General features: G+C 37.3%; 1 protein-coding gene across 1 annotated transcript in view; it reads left to right on the top strand.

Annotated features, from left to right (window-relative positions):
* The window catches only part of LOC104608563 (E3 ubiquitin protein ligase RIE1-like), a 35,157-nt gene extending 21,237 nt beyond the window's left edge, over positions 1 to 13,920 (top strand). The window contains exons 2-5 of the mRNA XM_010274622.3: positions 3,410 to 3,529; positions 6,146 to 6,278; positions 6,381 to 6,539; positions 13,367 to 13,920. Coding sequence (XP_010272924.1) covers positions 3,410 to 3,529; positions 6,146 to 6,278; positions 6,381 to 6,539; positions 13,367 to 13,531 — 577 coding nt within the window. The 3' untranslated portion in view covers positions 13,532 to 13,920. The remainder of the gene's footprint in view (positions 1 to 3,409; positions 3,530 to 6,145; positions 6,279 to 6,380; positions 6,540 to 13,366) is intronic.
* The last annotated feature ends 7,241 nt before the right edge of the window (positions 13,921 to 21,161 follow it).

Below are 21,161 nucleotides of genomic sequence, written 5' to 3'. Positions count from 1 at the left end.
GAGCTGGTTGTGGTGCAATGATCAGAGGATGTGGATTTTTAACTCTGAAAAAGAAATTCAAATGGTTAACAAAAGATATGGAAGTAAAGGTCCAGTGGGTTAAGCAGTCTGCTAACTCTATGGCAGATAGTTTAGCCAAGCAAGGGGTGGAGAGGAAGAATCTGTTCTGGGCACTGTTGCAAAACTTATAGGTTGTAGGGGAGAGACAAGTCTGTTTGTCTCTCAACGTCTGTGTGTATATTGTACCTCTTGTATCTATATTTTAAATCTTCAATATAAATCTTGTTATTGATAAAAAAATTGGAAAAAATTATGAGAGACTTTTTGTGGGAACCTAATGAGACAAAAAATGATCATTTGGTGAAATAGGAGGTGGTTTTGGGGAGTAAGGAGCAAGGAGCAAGGAGGGTTAGGTACTGGAAATATTTGAAAAAGAAACCTAGCACTTTTAGGGAAGTGGATTGGGGATTGCCCTTGGAGCAGGATAGGTTGTGGCATAGGGTGATTGTTAGCATTCATGGTATGGCACCCAATGGCTGGGACACCAGACTTGATCCTAGGGATACACACTCTTTTGTGGAAAGCTATTTATGGAATTCTTCTTTCCTTCCTTTCATAAGGTATGATGCTTGTTCTGGAAATAAAGTGCTTTTCTGGCAAGATACCTATCTTGGAGAGGCTCCTCTTAAAGTTAAATTCCCTTACCTTTACTCCCCACTCTCTGCATAAATCCAAGTTGTAAGAGGATGGAGTTATATACCACTATTGTGATAACATAGGCCAGTTGCGAACATAATAACTACTGTGGCAGTATGATTACAAGGCAACCGTGATAATCTCCCTTATACAGAGAGAACTGTGGATGCCCTATTTAAGCATTATAGGTTGCGGTTCCTAGATGCTAGGCGAAGACAAACACCAAGCCACAAAACAAAAGTAAACTACTTGGACACAACACAAAAGTAAGGCTCACGAGCGACAAAAAATGTTGTATACGCATCAGTGATTTAAAAGTCGCACTTGAGGTGTGGGCGCATAGGCAAGGTGCATTTTAGGGTATGCACCTCGCCTAAGTCCTAGGTGCAACATTTTCAATAGGCATGTGCCTGGTGTGCCTTGCACTTTAGCCCAGGGGCTTGGTACAAAGGCAGCTTCTTTAAGACCCTAATATGGGCTTGTTTGGGCTTGGTACAAAGGCGGTTTGTAGAACCAGGAATGCATAATGTTTAACATCACATTAGCTATTTCAAGTAATGCAATTAGGAAAAAAATAAAGAAAATAAGAGTTTACATGTTTGAATATGTTTTATATGTTATGCTTGATTTTATTTTTAAATGTGTTTTACATGTTCTGTTTATGTATTTGAATTGGAGATAATAAGTTTTTTAAAACATTTATTTTAAAATTTAAGTTTATATTTTTAATTAATATTGCATTTATATATATATTTAAATTTTTTGGCATTTTTTTGCCTTGCTTCAAAAAGGTGCGTGCCTCGCCTTGCGCCTCACACTTCGGGCACAAAATGGCCCTTATGCTTTTTTGCACCTTGCACTTTTAAAACACTGACAGGCATGTGAGACATACAAAGGCGCTCTCCATGCGACACATGGTAGGATAACAGAGGTGAAAGCCGTTATAGTCTACCTAGGTTGATAATTAGTCACCACACCTTGGGGTTTGACATGTGTCCCCATCGAATCAATCTAGATGTGCGAGTTAACCACCTTGAGAATATTCCAGAATTTCTCATTTCTTACATGAATGAGCCCTTCTCCACTTCTATAAATAGCCATCCTTCTGATGGAGAAGGGACTCGTTCATCTATCCTTCATCAGCTTTATTCGTCTTATTCTGTCATCATCTTTGTCTCCTTGTCCCTGATTGAACCCTAACTCCCCATTTTTGTCTCCTTGTCAATTTCAGAGCCAAGACCCCATCACATCCTTACACAAGTCATTTCTTTAGTTCAGGGCAATGGGGACTCTTGGGATTTGGGGCTAAGTAGAGGGCTTAGGGACACTGACATGGGAGCGGTTGTTGAGATTCTTTCTCTTTTGAGTAATGTGTTCTTGGACCATTCTTATTTGGAAGCATGGTTTGGATGACCTCTCCTTCAGGTTCTTTCTCGTGTCCTTTCTTCTCTGCCCTCTTCCAGTCTAACAATCAGGATTTGTCTTTTCTAGCCAAAGAAGTGTGGAGTATTCCTATGCGCCCCCCCCCCCCCCCCACCAACACTTGTGATATGCATCAAAAAAGATGGCCAAATTGGTGCCTATCTTCTCATGTTTGTATCCTTTGCTTTACTTGTGGTGAGACAGCTTCACACCTGTTAATATCTTGCTCTTTTGTTGCTTTTATTTGGGATTGGTTTACTTCTCTTTGGGTGCAGGTGGGTGCTTCCTCTTTCTTTGGCAGCTTTGTTTGAGGCAAGCTTTCTCAGACAACTAAGGAAGAGGGTAAGGGTTCTGTGGAGGCTACCAGAGCAGCAATATTATGGACAGTTTGGGAAGAGAGGAACAACTGTATCTTTCGAGATACGGCTAAATTGGAGGAGGAATTAATAGAAAACATTACCTTCAAAGTAGCAAATTGGGTTAAAAAAAGTGAATTGCCTAAGGAATTTTCAGTGCTGGACATAATCAGGGGATGGAATGCAGTAGCAAATACATCAACTATCAAAGATGTAACTCAAGAGGTTTGGGTCCCTTCAGCATCTCAAAGAATAAAAATTAACTTTGATGGAAGTTCGATGAGCAACATGGGGCCTTCTGATATTGGAGGAGTTTTTAGAGATGAGAATGGAAATGTAGTGGCTCTGGCTCTCTTTTCTGCTCCAATAGGAGTGGGAGACTCGCTTAGAGCAGAAGTTTTGGCCCTCCTTCAAGGCTTAAGATTGGCTAAACAGTTGGGTGTCCGGTATCTAGAAGTGGAAGGTGACTCCAAGTTAGTGATAAGGTGGATGCAGGCAAGGAATCTGAGGGTATGGACCCACAGGCAGTTTGTGAGGGAGATATTATGTCTTTCAAGAGAGATTAGCATCAGCTTCAAATGGATTAGAAGATCAGCCAATGGGATGGCAGACAGCTTAGCTAAACAAGGGACAAGTAGGGAGAAGCTCTTTTGGGATGCTTCGTAATCTGTTTTTCAGAAATCGTAACATTTTAATTTCAATTGAAAGTTACCATTTTCAATAAAAAATGATATACTTGACATTTTGTATGGGTCTTCTGGTGATGCTAATTATCTTATTGTGTTGTAGGTCCTGATGTTATATGCATGTTTTAGCCCATCTTCGTTTTGGATGCTTTCCTCCATTTTCATCTTCATTGAATTTCTTTAGTTGGAAAGTACTTAAAAAATGAACTTATTCATCCTATTCCTGATATGTTATGATGGTTTATTCAGGATTGCCAAGCAATGTGAAAATATTAATACATTGGCTTCCTTTCTCTGGTGGATAGTTGGCTTCTATTGGGTGGTTTCTGGCGGTGAAACACTTTTGCAGAATGCTCCACATCTATACTGGTAATTTTTTTGCAAGAAATAGCAATTTATTTGTATGCATTCTTTGAGCTTGTTGAACTTTTAAGAATGACAGGAGCTTTGGCTGTAGCTAATTTTATTATCTCCCTTTAACTGCTTGAATACCTCAGTGTATGTGTTAAAAACAAAGCCCCATCATCATGTTCACACTTATAAAAAAAAAAAAAAGAAAGAAAGAAAGAAAGAAAGAAAGCCCCATCATTTTATATCAAGGCACAATTGACTGGAATATCAATATGTTCATTCTGGACTGGACCCTAGTTCATGAGGAATTCAAGGATATGTGTAGTTGACTTCAACTTGTTTCTTGTTATATTTGTATTTGCATAGGGTGAGTTACATGAGAAATGGAAACCTTCTTTTTTTTGTGAATCTCCCAAATTTTAATTAATGAAAATTCTGTTTCAATTAAAAGAAAAGGGAAGCCCCAATTTTTTTTTCATGGAGAAATAATTTTAAACTAAGTTATGATTTCGTTTATTTATTACCATCATATTATATCAGTTACACAAAAATTTTAAACTAAGTTATAATTTTAAACTAAGCCCCAATTTTTTTGTTCAATATGTTATCCCCTTCTTGATTATTCGAGATGTAAACCACATTCAGAATGTGTGTGATGGAGCATTCTCCTCAATGATTATTATGTTCCTGATCATCCAAAGGTGATCAAGAGTATGTAAGATTTGCAAGAAGCAAAATCAGAAATTATGGGCATTAAAAATCTAGTGACCAGGGTTCAAGTCTTGCTATTTATCAAAAAAAGAAAAAAGCAAAATCAGTTACTTCTTGCTTCTCTCTGCAGTAATAATGGTTGATCCTCAATCTTTTGAGTGTATGAGAAATGATAAAATTATGTCTATCAATTGGTCAGCGGCTGGGATGCTGGAACTTCGGCTAGGGAAAATTGAGCTTCTCCTTGGAAATCCATCAATGCAGTACTACCACTCCTTACTCCTTTTATTAGATACAATCTTTGTAGTGGTAACAAGATCAAATTTTGGGAACATGTTTGGCTAGGGTTCTCATTGAAGGAACATTTTCCATCACTATTTGCACTTTCTTGTTCTAAAAATGAGAACATTTCTAAATTCATGGTTCCTTTAAACTCAAGAAATTGCTTCACTTGGGATTTGGGTTTTCAGAGGGGTATAAGATACTCCAAACTCTAGAATGTACTTACTTTACTCCAATGGTTGGAAGAAGTATTTCTTGATCCTTCTAAACTAGATAACTGAATTTGGACTTGTACCCCTTCAGGCTCTTGTTTTTCCTTTTTCAAAGCCTTGTTTCAATCTTCCTCTAGCTCTCTGCTTCTCTTTCAAGTTAAGGAGGTATGGTGTTAAGCCTATCCCTCCTAGAATTGGTGTTTTTTTGTTGGCAGTTGTTTATGAAAAGATTAATACTGGCATACTGCTGACTTACTCCAAAGAAAACAACCCAAGTGGTGTTTATCCCCTCATTGCTATACCTTGTGCAAGGCAAATGGTGAGAGCTTCTATCACTAATCTACTGTTCGTTTGGCTCAGTTTGGAAAGAGTACAAATACAAATTTGTAGAGCCAAAACCTTGTATTTTGTATGCATTTGCACTATACATATTTGTATTTGTACTCCTTCCAAACTGAGCCTTTATTACTTTTGTTTGGGAATGGTCTTTCTCCTTTTTTGGGTGTAGGTGGATCCCTCCGGTGGATGTTCAAAGCTTACTTGCTCCATCTTTCTTCGTATGGCCAAAAAGGGGAAGAATTATGTGGAGATGTTTAAGAGCGGCAGTATTATAGACAATTTGGGAAGAAAGTAACTCTAGAATTTTTTTAGAGAATGAGAGAAGCAATGAAGATTTAGTGGAAATAATAACAATCAGAGTGGTACATTGGTTGAAGTCCTCGAATACATTTTCAAATGTGTCAATGGATGACTTCTTTAGAAGGTGGAAGGAAGTGGCTGAATCCAACTCAACTAAGCCCGTCTCCAATTACCATTGGTCTCCTCCAGACAGAGGGTCCATTAAACTTAATTTTGATGGCAGCAGTATGGGAAACCCTGGTTTATCAGGTATTGGTGGGGTTTTAAGAGATGAGGAGGGCAAGATTCTAACTCTTTACTCAGAACCAGTTGGGGACGGAGACTCTCTTGGAGCAGAAGTGTTGACTCTGATGGAAGGTGTTCAAAGGGTGAAAGATCTGAACATTAGGAAGTTGGTTGTTGTGGGAGATTCAAAACTGGTAGTAAACTGGTTACAAGGAGAGGAATCAAAGCTTTGGATATACATTAATGAAAATCTCCTTCAATTGGATTAAACGTAGTGATAACTTGTTAGCTGATGCTTTAGCCAAACAAGGGGTGGGCAGAGAATCTCTATTCTGGGCACTTCTGTAAATGAGGGGAACAGTTGGTTGAGAGAGAGCAGATTTTATCTCTCATTGACTGGCATTTACTTTTGTAATTCTTCGCTGTACACTTCTTTCTATTTCCCTAATGAAATGAAATTATGCAGTTATTGATAAAAAATTATGTCTATCAATTGTTCAACATAATGCATGCAACAATTCATCATAAAGAATGTCTGAATATTTCTCATAATGAATTCATGCAGGTTGGCTGTCGTATTTCTTGCGTTCGATGTGTTCTTTGCCATCTTTTGTGTTGCTTTGGCATGTTTGATTGGGATTGCTCTCTGCTGCTGCTTGCCTTGTATTATTGCAATTCTTTATGCTGTGGCAGGCCAAGTAAGCATATAATGATAACGCATAATATAATAAGATTCTTCCAACTGATTGGATGCCTTCAAATAGCTAACTTTTTCTATCATTCTGAGCATGAATATGCAGGAAGGTGCATCAGAGGCAGATCTTAGCATCCTTCCAAAATATAGATACCAAACCGGTAGCAATGATGAAAAGCCTAGTATAGGGACAGGATTAATGGTCCCTATGGTAACAAGCAGTGGATACTTGACAGAGGAACGTGTCCTTTTACCTGAAGATGCGGTATTTATTTTATTTTATTTATTTATTTATTTTGATAGATAATGAAAATTTGTTTGAGGAGAAAAAAGAAATAACAAGATGAGTGAGCATCCCTAGTGAGGCACCATACAAGTAGGGGAAAAAACAAAGCGTTTGGTATACACGGAGTGCCCTTGAGCCCTTGAGGAAGAAATATAATATGAAAAAAAATCTTACAAGGCCATCCAATCACCTTTTCATGTGGGGCCTCGAACAATGTTATGAGGCTGAAGTTATTCATTGACTTGTAAAAGGGACTAGACTTCAAAGTAAATTGATTAGAGAACACTAATCAAACTAGTAATTTGGTTACAGGACCTGTATAAGATACATGAGATATTGAGATTATTTAGACTTCAAAGTAAATTGATATCTTTATAATGTTTTAGTCTATGGCACCCAGACAATAATACCTACTTGGAGTCTTGGACATGATACAAAAAATGGAGACACTATTTTTTTTTATCGGAAACGATAACTTCATTAATACAATTTAAGAATAACTTTCCAGAGTTAAGTACAGCTGTCAACCCCTAAACAGGTGTTGAGCCTCAGTAATCTTTCTTACAAAACTGTCCAGAACATTCTCTCCCTCACAGTTCCTTGTTTAGCCAATGTGTCAGCTAAACCATTAGCCGATCTCCTTGTCCATTTGAAGCATGCACCGGTCTCCCTTGTTGTGTTGAGGATTTCCCTTATGGGCTGTCTTTAAATCCAGGCTCCCAACTTTCCAGATTGCAGCCACTCAATCAACAATTTAGAGTCTCCCTCTATCTCAATTTGGTGTAACCCCAATTGTTTGGCATATCTTACACCTTGAAGGAAGGCCATCACCTTCGCTCTCAATGAGTCCCCCACTCCTATTGGTCTTGAAAACAGCCACAATTCTTCCATTTTCATCTCTGTATACTCCTATACCTGAAGGGCCCGGGTTACCTCTAGAACTCCTGTCAAAGTTCAATTTAACTCTTTGTTGTGTTGGTGGGGACCACAATTCCTGTACAATAGGTTTTATGGAAGTTGTAGATGCTACCACTTCCCAATTCCTGTAAATGTCTTCAGCTGATAAGTCTTTAAACAAATCCAAAGTTTTCAACCATTGAATAGTCATAATGATTATCCTTTCTACAACTGCCTCCTTGAATTTCTCCACTCCTTCAAAGATTCTATTGTTCCTTTCTTCCCAAACTGACTGACCATAAGATAGATGTTCTTGTAGCTCTCTACATTAATCTTCCATGTCTCTTCGGTTGCCTGAAAAAGCTTGGGTCAAAAAGGCTTGCCACATCTGGTGGAGGTGTCCACCTGCAACCAAAGATAGAAGAGAACCAGGCCCAAATAAAGCACACAAATGGACAAGAAATTAATAGGTGTGTGATCGTCTCACCAGAGCCCAAACAGAGGCTACAAACATGGGGTGATAGGCATACATTCGGCCTTTCTCTTTGCAACATATCTAGAGTATTGATTTTTTGGAGAACCACTTCCTAACAAAAAGCCCGAATTTTTGGGGGTACAGGCTGACACCAAATCTCCTTTGAAGGAAAGCTCCTTGTAAGGTTTGATGATTGAATGAGGACATCAAAGGAGGAACAAGTGACACGCCAAATGGGGAAGGTTTCCAAATTCTACTGTCCAAACAAGATTGATCCAGGTAGGTTGACCCCAGAAGGTTAATTAATTCATCCACCATTGTCATTTCCGACTCCCTTAGACCTCTCCTCAAACCCAAGTCCCAAGAGTTATTAGTAAAAACTGAAGAGACTCTATTTCAATATGTACATCTTACCAAATTTGATTTAACTTGTGACATATAAAGATTCTTTTTTATAAATGAACTTGTTAAACGTAGCATTTTATATATTCTAAAACTGTTAATACCATATACTCTAGAAGTGTCTCCAGTATTGGAGATATAGATGTGTCATGAGGGAGATGTAGATATGCAGTGTTTAAAAAACCAGACCGGACCGGCTGGTCAAATTGGTTGAACCGTGACCTGGGGTCTTGACCGGTTCGGTCACACCCCAATAACCAGATTTGCTCAAAACCCACTGAAAACTGGCTGACCGGCCGGTTTAACCGGAAAACCGGTGAACCAGTCCCAGTTTCATGAAACCGCCCGGGTCCATACACAAGTGAAATTTTAAAATGTTGTTAACAAGATTTGAACCCAAGACCTCTTATTTTCATTAGATTACTTAATTACCACTAATCCACCTCTTTACTTATACTAATTAATGACTATTTTTTGTATATATTACATTACTATGCACGTATTTTAAAGAAAATGTAAGTTAAAAGGCTTAAACCCTAGTCATTTTGTTTTAAAAATTAAGTGGCTTACCATCCATCCATCATATTTAAGCACATTAAAATTGTAAAATATATTATATAGTATTTATATGACCCATAGTATATATGTATATGCCACGCCATCACGGTTCGACCCCGATTGAACCTCTGAACCTGTGCACATCTCCCATCTCCAGTTCTATGCCCGGTCTAGTTCTCTGAACATTGTAGATATGTATGCTGTCTTGAACCCTCAAAGAGTTAAAACCTGAATTGATGCAAGGAAGAACTCAAAATTTTGTTTAATAAACACATATTGATTGGATCCGCTGACCACAACACATTGCTGGCCACGTTCACCCAGCTGTACATCAGGAACATCAGTTGTACTTTACATCACCAATATTCCTGATGTGTGGCTGGGTGAACATGGCCAGCAATGAGTTGTGGTCAGCAGATCCAGACTCAACAAAAATAGGGTTCAGCCCCTTTATTTTCTCAAATTTATTCTTTCTTCAATTATTTTCATATGTAATTTTCTATTAAAAAAACTCCATTGCCTAGGAGTATGTTTTGCACAAAAGGACAAAGATTCTTGGTTGGGAGAAGATTCGAAAAGTATGGAGTCTAGGGTATTAGATGGAACTTTGAAATGAAATTTGGTTAAATTAAATGTTAAGAAGATCTATGGGATCATCCAAATATGGCAGTAAGGCATCAACTGAATATGTTTTGGCACAAATTTTAGGTTTCGTCATAAATTGATGAACTTAAGGAAAGCATACCTGTATCAATTCTAGTCCTTGTAGAAATGTTGAATGAACTTCTGAGCTTTTGATAGCTGTAAACACTACTTATAGGATTGCAAAAGAAGAGAGAAAGAGAGAGAGAGAGAGCCTGGAATCATTCAATGAGCATAATATGAATAAAAATCATTGAAATACCATTCCATTAACAATTACCACATTTTGACTCTATATAGGCTAGTCTTAGAACTAGAAAAACAAAATTTACAACATAGCTTCCATCACAAGACTCCTAAACTACTTAACTAATGACTCTGAAACTTTAAACAAGAACAGAAGAACTAAATCTTAAATGCAATCTTAAACCACTAAGCCATCCCACTTTTATTAACTTTATATGTATCTTAAAATTTTTATATGTATCTTAAACATGAACAAAAGAACTAAATCTTAAATGATTTAGTGGATTTGATAGATGTATCTTAAAATTTTGTGCACATTATTTTTGTTTTTGTAAATAAAAATAATAAGATTATAGAAATAAAACATTAATAATAATTTGCATTAACTTATAATTTTTATAAGGCATCCCACTAATTTGCATTAACTTATAAAAATGCATTATTTTTGTGCACATTATTTTTATTTTTGTAATTTGCATTAATATTTTTGTAAATATTAATAATAATTTTTATCTTAAACCACTAAGGCACCCCACTAATTTGCATTAACTTTATTATTTTAATTTGAATCTATCAAATCCACTAATCTACATCTATATCAAAAATTGATTTTTTATTTCAAAAAATTATTTTCTTTTTTTGATCAATAACAACTTCAGCATTTTTATTAAAATATCACAAGAATAGTTACAGCAAGGAAGACAAACACTCTTATCTTCCAAAAACAACTTAAGTCCTCAAAGAAGGAAAAGGAAAAAAAGAAGCAATTTAGTTACAACTTAGCCCAGAACATTACATCCCTTTCTATCCCCTGTTTAGCTAGCCCATCAGCTATAGAGTTAGCTGTTCTTTTAACCCAACTCATCCTGATTTCCATTTCCCACACCAGCCACTTGAACTTTCTTCTCTTATTGCTGTACTTCCATAATTCACAGTTGTCTTTCATCAGCCACCCTATTACTACCTCCGAGTCTCCTTTAATTATGAGTTTTCTGATGTCCATCTCCTTAGCTTTCTGAACTCCTTCCACAACTGCCAAGATCTCAGCTCTAAGAGAATCTCCCACTAAAATTGGACCTGAGAACATGGATGAAATGACCCCGTTCTCATCCCTAGAAACACCCCCAATCCCTGATTGTCCAGGATTCCCCCTACAACTCCCATCAAAGTTAAATTTTAGGAATCCAACAGGTGGGGGTGTCCAAGACACCTTCAGAACTTATTTGGACTTCATACAGCTTGCAATCTCACCCCACTTCCTCAACATGTCATCCACTGTGTAGTCTGTGAATAGCTCTAGAGATTTTCAGCCACTGTACAGCCCTGATATGGATCATAGCCCTCAATTCTTCAGCCCCTCTCTCTTCATCCGAGAAGATTCTAAGATTTCTTTCTTCCCATAAAGACCAGCATACTGCAGCCCTCAGTCCTCTCCACACAGTCCTTTCCCTTTTCATGCGCCACCTGAACAAAGAAGGAGAAAATAGGCTCTGCAAATCTGATGGAGGGTTCCACCTATGCTCAAAGAGAGAAAAAGTCCATTCCCAAATTGACTTTGCAAATTGGCACGACACCAGTAAGTGAAAACCAGTCTCCCCATCTGCTTTGCATACACCAATGAGGTGATAAGCATGTATTGGGTCTCTTCTTTTAAATCAAATCACCAGTATTGAATCTTTCCAGATAGGCTTCCCAACAAAAACTACCAACCCTAGGAGGAATTGGTCTGCACTAAACATCATTAACCGGGAAAGGGGAGGTTGCAGGACTGGTGGACTGACATAAGACTTTGAAAAAGGAAGCACAGGAAAAAGAGCCTGTGGGGGTCAAGGTCCAAGTTCTAGAGTCCACCTTAGAGGGGTCAATGAAGACATTATCAAGAAGGTCAAGGAGGCTCAAGACACTGTGGAAGTCAGAGTCCCTCACAGCCCTCCTCAATCCCAGGTTCCACCCAAACCCAGAACTGGAGGAGGAAGGGGTGATGAAAAAAGAAATTGGCTTATTTTTAAACTCAGAGAGGGCATACAAGGAAGGAAACTAGTCCTTAAGTGGAACATTCCCCACCCAAGTTTGTTCCCAGAATTTTATGCAAGTGCCAGAATTCAAATCATACCTGACAAGTGGGGAGAAGACTGGAAGCAAATCATGAATAGCTTTCCAAGGTGAATTGCTTGTGGACCTTGCTCTGATTCCAGCACCCCATCCATTCTGCTCCATCTCATGTATGTTTGTCACTATTCTAGCCCATAGCTCTCCTACTCCAAAGGAAACCTCCACAACCACTTTCCCAAGAGGGTCGAGTTTATTTTCCCGATATTCCCGAGCCCCAAACCTCCATAAGCTTTACTCCTGGTCACCATTTTCCAGCTAACTCTATGGTCCCTCTTCTCCTCTCCCGGCTCCCAAAGAAAATCTCTCATTAATCTCTCCAACCTACTGGAAACCTTCACTGGAATTTTGAACAATGAAAGGAAAATTATGAACTTGTACATGATATGCATTTTAGAAAATTTAACAAATATGATATATTTCAAGTTAATATTATCTGTTTTTATAAATTATTAATTTGTATTTTAATTTACATTTGAAATTTTAATATTTAGTTGACTTTTTTTTGTTAATGTTAAAAAATAAAATTGTAAATAAAAAGTAATTGATATAATAATTAAAATACAATAGGTGCATAAACATTTGTGTCTTGGACTCTTCATTGATGTATTGTCAATAAAGTTGTATGATATCTATGCATCCAGATAGATAAATTGTAATATATTTTTTCATACATACTATTAAAATATACATTTCCTATGTATTTATACATTATTTGTAACTATTTGACCTTAAATTTAGTGCTATTAATGTATTTATGAAATTTATGTGTTTCCTTAGCGTATTCAAACATTTCCATATTTCTCATTCGTACCAATGCATTTTCAAAACATATATGTACTTGTATCCGTATCCGAGTTGTCCAACACAATACCCAATATTGACACTTTGATCCTTGGCCCATACATCATTTCCTTATCTAATTAACTTCAAATAGTCAAATGAACTTCTATACGTAGTCTTTGGCACACTATTACTCGTATTGAGAATTTAATAAAACTCACGGGTCGTTTTGACCTAACCAAGCCTTCATGAACCATGTTCTACCATTCAAGGTTCTAAATATCGATATCTTTGGCTGTCTTTATTTTTATTTTATTTTTTCAAACTGGTTTAGGGGGGTCGGTTTAAGGCCCATCTACCCCCCTGAAACTGGTTGGACCTGAAACATCCATTGTAGGGACATATTAGAGGGTCACCGATACGATATGTATTGGCCAATACGCTCCAATGAGTTATGAAATTTAAATCCTTGCTACCATTCTCAATAAGTTGTTGTTCATCATATGAAGCTCTACCTTATTGAGGCTTGTGAATGGCAGTGGAATGCATGAGTTCAACATTGATTTAGGTTGGTAAAAGTTGTCAAAGTAATACAATTTTATAACTTTTCAATCCATCATATCTGTTACACAGTAAATCTCTCTCCCTCTCTCTCTCTCTCTCTCTCTCTCTAACTTCCGATCTGCTATTGTAGGAATGCTGTATTTGCCTTAGCTCATATGAAGATGGGGTAGAACTCCATACTCTTCCCTGTAACCATCATTTCCATGCCACATGCATTGTGAAGTGGCTTAAAATTAATGCAACATGTCCTCTTTGCAAGTACAATATTCTCAAGGGAAACAACGAGCAGGTGTAAAGAAGGCAAAAAAGAGAATTACAAGCAGCCAGTCACTATGCTCAGCCAGTGTGTGTGTGTGTACATACAGTCATCAAAAAAAGAAATGCAACTACTCCAGTGTGATCATCAGATCTGACACAGGAGTTAGACAATTGAGCGTCCGTTGGAAATTAATCCTTCATTCTCTTTTAGAGTTGCTTCTTTTATCAAATGTTTGTCCTTTCATTGCACAAGTTGTACTTGATTTATCTGATACAGGAAAGAACAAATTTGCAGTCTTTTTCCCCATTTCCAAGTTTATCTGTAGAGTGGAAAATGTCTTCAGTTTTTTTATGTATTAGCATTTTCTCATTTGAGATCTAGACCAAAGAATAAAACAGATCGTATTGGTCTTACTTCACAGCAAATGTGAGTAAACTAAAGTTGCTGCACTGCAATTGATGCTTCTGCTGTTGAACTTTCCTGGTCAACAACTAACAAAAAAAAAGGTTATCTTTGAGAGAAACAAGAGCAAATGGCATCAAAACTCTCTTATCATGCCTACAATAGGCAAAGGCTGGCTGTTTGTGGACAAGGCAAATGGTCAAGATGGCATTTACAGATGGAAAGATGCGATCACTCAAGATCGAATGTCTACTTATTGGAGCTCGAAAAGAGCCATTCAGCACATAGGCACAAAGCAAGATCAATATCTAGAGTGACCTATCATTTTGCCAACTACTGTATGCTGTTTTGCATGGACCTCCAGTGCTAAATACTTACGGGACTGTAGGGAATTTGATCATTCTTCAGTCAAGCAAATAACCAAAAGTCTGAAAATATAAGAGATTATTGGGTCGCATTTGAGTATGAAGCAAATGTCTTCCGATAATGAATTCCTTGTATCAAGAGGCTTTGAGAAGTTAAAAGAACACGCTATGAATTTGAGAGAATGAGAAGTAGAATGGGCCAATGAAGGCGCCCAGACATCAGACGGATCAACAGGATTAAGTAGCATGTATACTGCTAAAACTAGTCCACTGATAATGCCTGCATCAGTAACCACCTTTGCAAGTTTGCTCTGATACAGAGATCAAATGGACAAGAATTCAGAGTATAAGTTTGCATATGGAGTTGTGGATTCCAGCTCTTCTCATGGATGATATCTTGGAATTCCCATGTGAAGCTTCAAAAATATTTGGCTTCAAAAGAGGTTAAAAACTATTTGGCAAGAAATATTCCCTATCAAAAAAAGAAAGAAATATGAAGTCTTACGCTGTTCCTGCAATGCTCTATTTAACCACATTTTCCCATCGACACTAGGGACGCAAATTGGGTCACTGATCCACGGACCCAGCAAAATTAGGGTTTGGTTGGAGTCGTTGGACTGAATTGAGTAGAACATTGGGTTCGCGTAAGGGATGGGAAAAGCCAAATCCCATTGAATGAACCAACCTGGAAAATTAAGGATTGGGATTAACATTTCTCCCTGCCATGAATGATGGATCCCATCCATTTAACCGTTCTCCTACTCTCACCCTCAAATGAATACCACTTGGAAGGAACTGACCATATCCACCTATCTGAATGCAATCCCAAACATCAAGAAATTCTAACCTACCTCTAGCACAAGTAAATACATGCTGAATAAACTGTTTGGTTCCTATTTTATTCATCACTCATTGGATAAAAGGTTAAATTAATATTTATAACAGTTTTGAGCTGCATTTTGTCAACAACCCCAAACATCAAGCAGAAGTGTTAAAAAAACAATTGATAACAAGGCAATATTTTAATGATATAGTTTCACTCAAGAACAAAGTTTTAGGTTCTCTATGTTCTTGGTTAAGTGTACAAAGAGCTTTTATTGGTATTCAGCTTTTGCCCTTATTGCAAGCTGGACCTTTTTTTAACTGATCTCTCAGATCTTTTTGTAAATTCCCAATGTACAGGTTCTCATTGTACATGGGCTGATGTATTTGGCTTTCTTTTGCAATACAATACTTTACCTTCTTCAAAAAAAAGAAAAAAAAAGAATGAAATAGCAAGCCAGAGGGAGGGATCAAATAGAATTCAGCCCACTCCGACCATATGGAAAATACCCCACCAAAACATCGAGTCCCTCAGTATCACCTACGAAGAACCTACATAGAACGTCCCAGCACTCTACAATTCTACATACAAATTGAAACACCTAATTTTACTCCCAAACCCACCTACATGCAGAACATCAGAAACAGGGCAGACCAATCCCAAGTCCCCAAGAATCAGACACCCTCATCATCACAACATACAAAGACAAGGAAATAAATGGATACCTAAACCCCTTAAAACATTGCAAAGTCATGTAATAACTCTGACACCCCCTTGGATATTCCCTGTTGTCAACCTTATCCCCTGCTTCAAGTACCACCAAGAAACAAACAAGAGGTCCAACCAAAATATTGAAGCCCTTCATGCCACAGTAATAATGCCACACAACACACACACACACCATTCCTTACCTTCCATCCCATCAAACCTCATCCTATGTTTCAAGTATCCCTACTGCTAAAAATGCACTAGTATCTTTTCCCTTGGTCCAGAATCTGGGCCATAGGATGTTTCAGCAGAAGACAAGAGGGAATGGAGTTGGGAGAAATCAAGACAGCTTTCTGTTCAATCTTTCTATAGTTGTCGATCTCAGCAACAGGACACTCATTTCCCTTGGTCCAGAACCTGGTGTCAATACATCCCTTCCAAGGTAGATTTCTTAGTTTGGACTGCTACCCTTGGAAAGTGTTTAACTTCTGACAAGTTAATCAAAAGAGGAATGGACAGGATCAATGAGAGTTGCAGTCTATTTGGGGTCTGCACTGAGTCTTTAGATCACTTTTCATTCACTGTAGCTTCACTCATCAATTGTGGGTTATGCCTTTGTCTTGATTTGGTTTATAAGTATGCCAACTTAGTTCTCTACTTTCAGCTATTCTAAGGAAGGAGGTTATAAATATCAAGCAGAAGAGGAGGTACTTATCCAAAAAATGGTAGAAGAGGGAGAACCCTGTGGAGCATATTCCCTGCTGCAATCATCTGGGTAGTGTGGAAGGAAAGGAATCAAAGAATTTTTAAAAATAAGCAGAATGAAATGGCTCTAGTAAATAGGGGTGCTCACGGTTCAGTTACTGAACCGTGTGGTTTTTTTTCAACCGAACCGACTTGGTCGGTTTCTTAATAATTCAAACCAAAACCGAACCAATGGAACCAGTTAACCGCGGTTCATTTTTTTGGGTTTTTTTGTTCAGTAACCTTCCACTCAAAATTAAAAGAAAAAAAAAAGAAAAAGGAAAAAAACCTTCCCTCCATCAATCAATTTACGTATTAAAATAAATTGATTTAAATTTATATTTTTTTTCACTTTTAATCAACATTCATTTAGTAAAACAAACTAAACTATTAATCTACATTCATTCACTCATTCAGTAACAATCCAAAAAAATGAAAAAATACACTATAAATGAACAAGTTGAAATGAAAATACAAGCTGAAGCCTGAAGGCCATGCAAAAAAATTAAAAAAATACACTACAAATAATATTTATGCAAAAATAAATAAAATAAATACTTTAAACAAGCTGAAGGCCTGAAGTCAAACTTGGACAATGAACACCATAAGTGGTGGCCGATTTGCCAGTGTCAGACTGGTTGCTGTCACCTGAACCTTAAGTGAGAGGTGGCGGAGATGATAGGTGTCGCCGGAGAGGGAGTAGCTGGCGCCTGGCTTTGGTGGCTTGGTGCTTGTCGGCGACCAGTGTTGCTGCGAAGCGGCGGAGGAGATGACAGGCGAGAGAGAGAGTGAAAGAAAGAGATCTCAATTCTGGGCCTTCTGGCGTGGCCATAACAGAGAAGGGATGGGGAGAGACCGTTGGAGGACGACTGTCGACCGATGCAGATGTCAAATGACGGAAGATGACGACCGGTGCCAGAGGAAAGCAAGGGTTTTCAGTTTTGGTATTAGCCTTTAGGTATCAAAGAAGGGGAAAGGGGGAAAACTCAAAAAGTCAAATGGTGATGGGTTTATTTTGATTTAAAAAAATAAATATATAATATATAATACATAATATATATTACTGTATATATATATACCGGTCAGTTCGGTTAACCGCCGGTTTTTTAAAAAGGTTAACCAAAACTGAACCGAAACTTGCAATTCTTTAAGAATAACAAACGGAAACCAAACCGACCAGTTCGGTTAACCGGATTTTTGGTTCGGTTTTGGTTGGTTTTTTAGTCCAGTTTGGTTTTTCGGGCTTTCTTTCTCACCCCTAGTAGTAAAGAAGAATCACAAAGGAACCTTTTGTTCATGGCTAACAATTTGAAAGCATTTTCAATGAGTCCAACCAGTATTTTTTTATGTTGGGACTCTGTTTCCTTAATTTTTTGCAATGACCTTTTTTGTATATCCCTATTTACAGCTTTTCAATGTACTCGTGTAGGTGCATATCTTTCAAAGTTTACTTCAATACAATAAAATACTTTGCTTTCTTTCGATTGGTATCTCTAGGTTCTTATATTTGTTTCCTCAATTACCAAGTCTGCAATCAATGGGATTCAATTATTTCTCAAATCCTTAACTAAAGAATCTAATATAAAATTTATTTCAAAACTCATGACCACCTAGTAATTTGTTAGACTATAAGAACTATATACAGATTGGAAAGGAAAAGGACTATATTTCTTACACCAAATGAGTTGATAACAATAACCACCATAATCACATGTGTCTTTTGGATGGAAAAAACAATAAAAAAGGAAATCTATAGAATAGATAGTTTTGACAGACTAAAAAAATAAAAATTGAAAGTCTCGGCCATGTTTCTGCCTATGCACCAGTGTGCAATTTGTAGAGATTCCTTACAATACCTTGCATTCCAGTTCAAGTAAATTACAGAAAAGCAAAAAATATGAAATATCAACCCAAATGAACACCATTTTTTTCATTAGTAAGAGAATCAATGAGATCAAGGACTGAAGTGGTAAGAAATGATCCAAGGACTTGCAGTTTAACAGAACATAGTTCTCAATAGAAGAAGACAGCAGGTCAGGATTCTTATAGTGCACCCCAAATAGTTAGAATTAAGGCTGAGATGAGTTCAGTTGAGTAACAAGATCAACAAGAAGAAGCCCTATGCTAAATCATGTATGTCTTCCCATATAGCCCAAGTATACAAGGGTTACCCTAGGCACCTAGGCAACAAGGTGCCCATGGAGGGTCACTTCGTACAAGTGTCTAGCTATTTTGTACATGATGCTAAAAGTATCTTTGTATTCTTTATATTTTGAGAAATTGAGATTATAATAATAAAGTAGAAATTGTTACACTAAAATATTTGTTTTGTAGGTTTATATACTAGTTTATTTTTATTATTTTTTTATTTGTTAGGGTTCAATCAACACACATGTTGGCATATGCTGTCTTGAACCCATGAAGATATCAAAGCTTGAACTGATAAAAAAGGAAGAACTTAAAATTTTGTCTAATTCTTCTTTTCCTGAGACAAGAACAGGGTCTCAGCCCCTATATTTCTGAATCTTCTTTTCTTCTTTTCTTCTTTTCTTCTTTTCTTCTTTTTCTTCTCATAAATATGTTGATTTTCTATGTTTTAATATCTTGTTTATACTTTTTATAAGATTTTTGATAACTACTAGTGAAAGATGATTGCTGGTTGCTATGGAGCCTAGGGACTTACCCTAGGATTCAAAGGTTAAAAAAAACACCTCGTCACCTAGACAATAAGGTGCCCGCCTGTCAATTAGACTCGCTTTGGTGCTTTGAAAACTATGGACATCCCAATTATAGATGTTCCTTAAATGCCTTTGCTACAAAACAATTGGTAAATACCACCCTAGACCCTGGGCTCCAGGTTTTTTAAGGCCTTCTGAGAAACTTTTTGTATTTTTGCTGGCGTCAATGTAATAGATTAAGGGGAATGGAGTGAATCTCATACTGTTTCTGGCCCTTAAGGCATACCTTCTCTGGCAGTAAAGCCTGCAGCAGAAAAAATGGAAACCTAGAATGTTCTTACTCTAGGTATGCCGGCAGTTTACAAAGACACAATCTTTGTACTAGTTCGAGATCTTCACCTCCTTTATTTGTGGGTAATGTTAATAAATCTCAGAAGGGAAGTGTGGCTGAGCATGTTGGTGCTCTTTACAGTCTATCAACAAAACTGAAAACCTAGTTATAAAATTGGTTTTCTCTTTAATGAGGGGACAATCAAGGTAGAGTTTTTTAATGGGGTGGGAAGAGAGCAAAAAGCAGGGTTTAGAACTCTGGTAAGGATCTAAAAAGATATGGACCTGGTATAAATCTAAAAGAAGATGAAACCCTGTAGAAACAGTGTTGCATGAACACTCCTAAACAGACGTGTTTGTGTTGCACACATGTTGGGATTCTAAAACTAAACAGATTTCTTGAGGACACTTCTACATTTCCTTTTTTTACATTCTATCTCATTTGACATAATAACATTTCTACTGGACACTTCTCTGTGTGTCGAACACAAACATGTCAATTTTTCATATAAAATGTTACTTAGAAAATAGAACAATGGCAACATTTTAGACCCCTTCTTGCAGGTAATATAAAGTTATAAATCAAACAATAATGAAGTATTTTAATAGTATATACTTTTTACTAGACATCTCCACATTCCCAGAACGTATAGCACCCAAGACCTCCTCAATTCCATATGATGCTCAAAATTGTTTCCACTTCAGCAATTAGCATCATAAGCCTTTTTCCTACAAACTTAGGGAGCTTTGAGTTGCTCAACATTAATAATCAGATCTTCAGACAGGCAAGCCACCTCCCACTTCTACTCCACTAACCAACCATGGCTTAAGTTTCTGCAGTAATAGAACTAGTGTAAAAGGTGAGGTTCACTACAACTACAATTGAAAAATCCTAATGTATTTTTTTGGTAAGAGAAAATTCCTGATGTATATACCTGCCTTATCTCATTTAATTTATGACTTATGAGTAAATGGTCCATACCTCCCTATATGCAAATGATCTTCGTGCCTCTCATTCATAGTCATATGGAATCCCCCTGATCCAACCCAGTATAGCAATAAATGGATTTCCTTCCACAAATGGGAAATTAAATTCATGTAACTTCACACAGAATTAGTGAAAAGAAGCTTTTCTGGCAGGTTTTATGCAGTTTTCAGAAGTATAAAATGGTTATGTGGATGGCGAACCACATAAAGGGCCTCAAGAACCACTAACCAATTTTACAATACGCAGCCCATGAGTTAACTCATTTTCTGCTAGTTTGGTGAGCCAAACCATCTAAGGCCTGTTTGGGACTGCCTAGCTGAAGATTCAGCTAAGCTGGTTCAGCTGCTTTGAAGCATTCTGGATGAATTATTCATCAAATGACTATCTAACAGCTGATTTGGGTTCTCTGAATTTTTTACTAAACATAGCTTATAGGCTTTTCATGTCAAGCCCACCTCAGCAAGCCAGAAGCCACTGCGCTTCAGCTCTGCTAAACAGGCATTAATTGTCTGAGCTGAAAGCTAAAAAAGTTAACGAAAGTAGGGGTCTATTTGATAATACGCTTGACAGCTGAATTTGCTGAACTGAATGACTTATTGCTTTATCATTTAGTGGATAAAATAATTAA

This window comes from Nelumbo nucifera, chromosome 3 (genome assembly GCF_055504915.1).
Source record: "Nelumbo nucifera cultivar China Antique chromosome 3, China Antique-T2T, whole genome shotgun sequence".
Lineage (NCBI taxonomy): Eukaryota > Viridiplantae > Streptophyta > Magnoliopsida > Proteales > Nelumbonaceae > Nelumbo > Nelumbo nucifera.
Note: the sequence above shows the minus strand (reverse complement) of the source record. Positions and strands in the feature narration are given on the sequence as shown.